The sequence below is a fragment of the Chaetura pelagica genome, unplaced genomic scaffold (assembly GCF_000747805.2).
Source record: "Chaetura pelagica isolate M959 unplaced genomic scaffold, ChaPel_1.0 scaffold153, whole genome shotgun sequence".
Taxonomy (NCBI): Eukaryota; Metazoa; Chordata; class Aves; order Apodiformes; family Apodidae; genus Chaetura; species Chaetura pelagica.
Genome location: NW_009952707.1, coordinates 3,494,948 through 3,501,451, shown reverse-complemented (window position 1 = coordinate 3,501,451; position 6,504 = coordinate 3,494,948). Strand labels below are relative to the sequence as shown.

The following is a 6,504-nucleotide window of genomic DNA, read 5'->3' as shown; positions in this document are numbered from 1 at the left end:
TCCTGCTATTGTTTTGCAGAAATTTCCCATTTTTTTTTCCCATTAAAATTTATCTAGTTGTGCCATTCCATCTTGCTAAGCATTTTCACCCACTTAAAAATTCATATTGAAATTAAATATTTCCTTTCTTAAACTATTTTTTCAGGTCTCTCTCCCCAGTTATATCCTGGAAAAATAGGTGAGATTCCAACAAAACATCCTATGGCAGTAGCCTGCTGTGGTCCGTCCTCCCTTCTCATTTGTTTTTCTACACAAGATTTTTTATCCATGACAGAACAGGCTACATCTCCCCATTTCCCTGCCTGTAGTCCTTATATTTGCACAAAAGTACAAGATACACTCTATGTAATCTTCAGCAACTTCTGAACATCAGACCTGATTAATAAGTTATAGTTGGCTTCGTTCGGTGGTTGATTTGAATTATGGTAAGCCTGCATGAAGTTCATGTTTTTAGGTATCAGCCAAACCAGGAAGAAAAAAGCTTTTTTAAAAATATAAATTTCCTATCAAATGTCAAATAAGGCACAGGCTGTAACAGAATTCTCTGCTACCCATTCTGGTATTTAGAATACATGAGAGACACACTCATGTGGATTCCTAAGAGTTCAGCTCACACTGCAGACTTGCCCTGTGTTGGGTCATATTCCATAGGGTCTCTTTTTCATAAAACATGGTGGAATTTGGTATCTTTGAAATTTCTAAGGCCATAGCATTCAATCAGTTCAGTTGGTCAAGTTCAACTACTAGGATAGTACCAAAATATTGAGCACATACATTTTGTGTCAAACAATGAATCTTTTCCTCAGGAAAATATACCCGACTCCTTGCAATTCTCTGCCCTTTCATATTTAACCTCACAGACGTTCACAACACACAGCATGGAGGCTGCCCTCTGCCATTCTCCAAACTCTCCTCAGAATCTTTTGTTCCTCATGTCTACAATTTTCTTTCATTAATTTAGAATGTCTTCCTAGTCAAAATTAGTACTTTATCCAATTTGCCTTGATCGTTTCCTTTAACACAGTCAATCATGCAGTTTTTGGAACATTCTTTCCCAGCTTCCTCTGCTTCTTTTCTACTGGTACTCTGGTCACTCCTGTGATATGCCACCCTCACCTTCCTCCAAATTTTTCCAGCATTTCCACAGCAGTTGGCTTTAATCTCCTTCCTTTCTCCTTTTACACTTTCCTTCTAGGAAACCACACCTGCAGAAACAGTCAACCCACTTTGCTACATCAATGACATAAAGATGTTTCCCTGCTTCTAGCATGCTTTTTCTATCCAGAACATGAACTGCCATCAAGTTAAGATTCAAATAAACTCAGATAACAGAGTTCTTAACTGCACTCAGTCTCCCTAATAATACCAAGTATCATTCTCTGTGAATGACTGCGTGGTCCTGGTGGTCACTTTGCCAGAGGACACCATCTCAAACTCTGATCTCTCTACAGATCACTATGGGCAGACCACATTCAAATCATCTTTTATTTCTGGTATGATACTTCAAGAATACAACTTCAGGATGAATTAAAAAAACAAAACAAAACACACACACACAAAAAAACTAACACAAAAAAACCCACCACAAACAAACAAACAAAATCCCAAAACAAAGAACAACAACAACTACAAAAGATGCAACTCTTACCAAGAGCCTTCTCATTTCCTATAGCTCAAATCATCTTGTCAAGGTCAAAGAGAACCAGACAGAAACAACATAACCCTACTCATCCAAAATACAGATGCAAAAAGTCTTCCAAGACAATTGCTTTTGCCATGTAATCCTTCCCTATATTTCCCACACTCAGCTGCATCCCACTGAAACTGATTACATTCACAGCTCAACACACCCACATTTCTACCTTGATTTTCCTCTTAAGACAAAAAGTAAAACCCCAAGTGATACGAAGATTCGGTTAACAACAGGAAAAAATCTTGACATGCAGGTTCACTTGTGGTAACAGTCATTGTAATTTTTACAGGAAAACTTAAAATTTCAGAGAGTTGGTTTATCAAATACATAGCAAGAAGAGCTACATTTTATGTTATTGGCTGCAATTAACATGTAAAGACTCACAGATTTCTAGACTGTAAACAGTATCTGAATATAACAGTTTTAAGACACTATAAAATACATATTAACAGACAGCTGCTGCACTGGAAAGTTTATACCCTGACTACATAAGGACAAAGTATAATTTGTTTCACAAATAGGTAACAGACACAGATATAAATTGTCTAAGCAAATAAGGAATTGCATTAATTTCAAGTTACGTAAATACTTTAGACTCTTGAAATTGAGTCCTGATGTTCCTGAGGTAATGCATCAAAGACAGCTTGGAATGGAAACTGGGGAGAAGTGGTGATCAATCCAACAATTTAACCACAAGACAATTCTTCCTGTAATTAACAGAGCACAACATGAATGCAGTCTTCATCCATTAAATATTCCAGCCTTCCTACGTGTTTGAACATTGTCAAGTAGCTAGAAAAGTATCAGGTCTGTTTGCAGACTGTTTTGTACATGTCTTGTATACTTAATTAAGAAGGCCTATTCTTTACCCAAGGAAAAATAGGAATATTAGAAATCACATCTTTCTGGATTCTTAGAAGTTCCTGTGTGAGTTCCTACACATTGTTATTTGCTCTCACATACATATTCACTACTGTATTAAAGAAAAAAAATCATTCTAGTACAGTATTTTTCAGGACATGGAGTGCTTACAAGATCTGCAATAGTGACAAGCACCTTTTAGATTCCCAATTCTGACTTGACTTTCATGGAGAAATAAAAAATAAATGCTAAATGTAACAGTCAATGAAGATAAAGCCTTTTACACCAGTAGCAGTAGGCACCACTAGCAAATTAGCATTTGATTAACATATGCAATCAAAACATCATCTCCACAGAATCTGTAATTCCAATCAATCCTGCAGTCATACTGCTAATAAGCAATTCCCCTCTAGGTCCAAGATGAATACTGAACTAAGAATTCAAAAAGCCTGTTTACTACTAAAATCATATGAATTTCTGTGATCAGAAGTGTTACTATAGTAGAGTTCAGGTAAGACACTGCATTTGCATAATTTAAGCTTAATTTTAGTTATATTGCTTCCTTCTATGTGTATTTATATATTTTGATCATGGCTTGTAAGTATACTCACATAAAAATGTAAAGATATAATCTATTCAAGATTCTTTCCTCCCACTTCCTACTACATTGCTTTCAATACGCAGCGTAGAAAATCCACACACAGCATAAATTTGTAAACTTTGGTGGCTAAAGAATCCATACTCATATAAAAGGTAAGAATGAAGGTAATCTAATTTCATGCACGTTCCAGCATTATAGTTGCCAGACCTGTTCAAACATAGAAAACAATCATCTAAATATTTGTCATAAGGATTGCTCAAATTAGAAAGTATTTACAGGATCATGCTTATGCGGCATCTTTCCACTTCTGTCCCAGAACACAGTGCAGGCTTATATCCTATTCCAGCACGCACATGCTAGTGGTTGCATCTACCTGTTCCCCCCTGCACACACTCCCCATGCACACAAAACCCTTAGAATTGTTGTCTTGAGCTTATTAATTTAAAAAGTCAACTCAATGGAATTATTTTCTCACGTATTTAACTACAAAGATAGTCATGCATAATTTCAAATCAACAGGTCAATAGTAGCATTCCCCATTTTCCTCAAAGAGAACTAAATATCTACATCTGCCTTTTTTGTTCTTAAGTGCCCCTGCTTGCAGAGGTTCATACCTTTGCATAGAAGAGGTTCATAACAATAACACAAAATACATGAAATAGAATCACAATAGCAACTTGGTTCTCGTTTATTAAAGTATTCCTGTCATAGTGGACCTGCAGCACATTCCTTGTACTCCACTGATATTCTTAATGACGCTCATTAAGCTCACTAACTTAAAATACCAATATTAGAAAATAATCATTGTAATATTTTATAAATGTCTGCAATTCATGCAATGAGGCCTCAAAGAAAATTCACATAAATAAATGACTGCTCCCCAAAAAGCATTAAGTGCATACATTCCTTCAGTTTTAAGGAAGCAATATAAAAACCCTCTAGGGTTTATTTAAATAAAGTCACACATTATAGGCCTGTTTCTCCCCCCCTGCCTAAACAACTGGTATTTTATCAGCTCTGCAATGTCTGATCTCTCTCCAAGTCAATCAGGAGATCAGAAGATTTTACCTGTGTTATCCTTATAAAATCCCATATAAAATATCACACATAACACATATCTATCAATCCTATTAAAATTGTGCTCAATAAAGCACACATACCTATTGTAAAGTATAACAGACAAGTAGGAAAACAAAGAACTTCAGATCTGTGTTGTTTCTGTTCACTTCTACTGATAACAAAGATATCAAATCCTGGAAGTCTACCAAACAGTTACATTTTATTACAAACACATATGATTTAAGTACTGCCAATAAATTCTACGTATTTAGTTATGGGTGACATTTATGATGTTACTTAAAGAATAATAAATGCCCTAACTTGAAATATGCACATGCTTTTAGCAATTGAGCTGAGTATCAAAGGAAGCATTTAGTAACTTGCCTAAGAACAAATATCTTCTATCATCTAGAAAGGTTAATGAAAGATGTTATCACATTTTTCCGAGTTTTTTGTACTGCAGACAAATGTGACAGAAAAAGAGAACATTTACTGCACAGAAGGGAACGGAGAAAGTAAATTACTATACAATACTCCCTACATATCTCAATTGCTACTACAATATTTTAATGTTTCTTTCATAGTATGCTTTAGATAATTTGAAACTTACTGAATTGGTTATTTCTAAAGCCTATTACAGCCCACTTGCATTTTAACCTTTTATGCAAAAACAATTACCTCTGCATTATTCTATTGTGCAAATGGAAGGAAAGAAATGCTTGAGAACTACTCCACCGCTTCAGATTCACAGCGTATTTCCCTAGACCTATTTCACAGTCAATCACAAGAAGTGCATTACAGAATATATGTCAAAGCAAAATTAGAAAATTTAGCATCCATCAATTCCAACCACAACAGTAGTAGATGGGGGATTCCGCAGCAACAATCACTTCCCAGAAACTGTCCCACTTGCACGTTTACTAAATACACTTCCCTTATTCTCCCTCCTATAACGGGCTGATAATCCACTTGCAGCAGCCTCCGGCCAGTTCGACCGGCAACACAACTCAATGTTCCTGCAGTTCACGTGCAAGTTCTCAAATATAAACAAACTCCCTCCTCACACGGGGGTTTGCGCTACAAAAAACAAGATTCATTGAAAAGTTTTCCGGGAGGTAGAAACCAACAGAGTTCCATTCAAGAAAACTTAGCGTTTCGGGCATCCCTCCAGACTCTACTGAACAGCTCTCTCTTCATTAAAAAGAAGTTTCTTAAATCCCATCAAACTCAAACCTAATGTTAATTTATGTGGAGCGAGGAGAGGGTGCGAAGGAGAGAAACAAGAGACAGTAATCTGCAAGGCAGAAGGAATGCTGCCATTCAAACAACGCCAACGTTTGATAAATAGGATCCCTCAAAACCTGGTTTTCCTTTCGCACTTGACAATAATTTTGTCGATAGAAAGTGGGAAGAGCCTGAAGTGCCGAGCAGCTAGAAAGCTGTGGTTTCTTTCTCTCGTAAAGTCTGTCAGAAGCGGGGGAGGTGGGCTTTGGAAAAGAAACAATCAAAATAACAAGGCAGCTGATAGTTGAAGATGTTTGGCTTGAAGTTTTCTTTTAATCAATATAAACTACTTTTTAAAGAGTTAAGATTGTATAAAAAGCGAGCGAGCTTTCTGTCTTACAGCAAATACATGATTATGATTTAGCCTCTAAGGGATTATATGTTGATTCTGCAGAACCGAGTTAAGAAACTCACTACGGGACTACTATCTTCCTCCATTCCTCTAACAGGGGTTTGACAGCAGACATCCAGCACAGACACATACAGCAGTCAGGAAAAGCGAGTGGCACTCACTCCTCACAAAGTTTCTCCCTCCAGTTTCGGAGAAACCTACCTGCTCTCTGGAAATGCAAGGCAACGACGGTCTCCTAAACATTTTGCAGCTGCCATAGTAGCTGGCCGATGTTTCCCCTAAGGATACGCAGCTAGATCTCCTCCTGGGTTTGATCACAGGCACTTTTTCCTCCACGCTGGGGAGCCGTGGGTGGTGGTGATGCTGGTGGTGCGCGTCCCGGCCCTGAGCCGAGAAGATGCCGCGCTCCCCGCCACAAAGAGCCAGAAGGCAGCCTGCCACCCCGACCGAGCTGGCCAGCAGCGGTCTGACGGCTGGAGGGAGCGCGTGAAGGCCAGTGAGCAAAAAAAGCCACACCAGACTCGAGAAGACCAAGACAAGGAGCCTCCGACGCAACTTCAGGGAGCTCTGCAGCAAGGTCAGCGCTGCCACCGAGGTCAGCACTGTCAGGAGCCTGCCCAGGACCATCTGCGGCTCGGCGAGGGGCTGGGACTC

General features: G+C 38.3%; 1 protein-coding gene across 1 annotated transcript in view; it reads right to left on the bottom strand.

Moving 5' to 3' along the window:
- PDE3B (phosphodiesterase 3B, cGMP-inhibited) overlaps positions 1–6,504 on the bottom strand; it is a 108,251-nt gene that overhangs the window by 76,606 nt on the left and 25,141 nt on the right. The window contains exon 2 of the mRNA XM_009994280.1: positions 6,052–6,501. Within this exon, the coding sequence (XP_009992582.1) occupies positions 6,052–6,501 (450 nt within the window). The remainder of the gene's footprint in view (positions 1–6,051; positions 6,502–6,504) is intronic.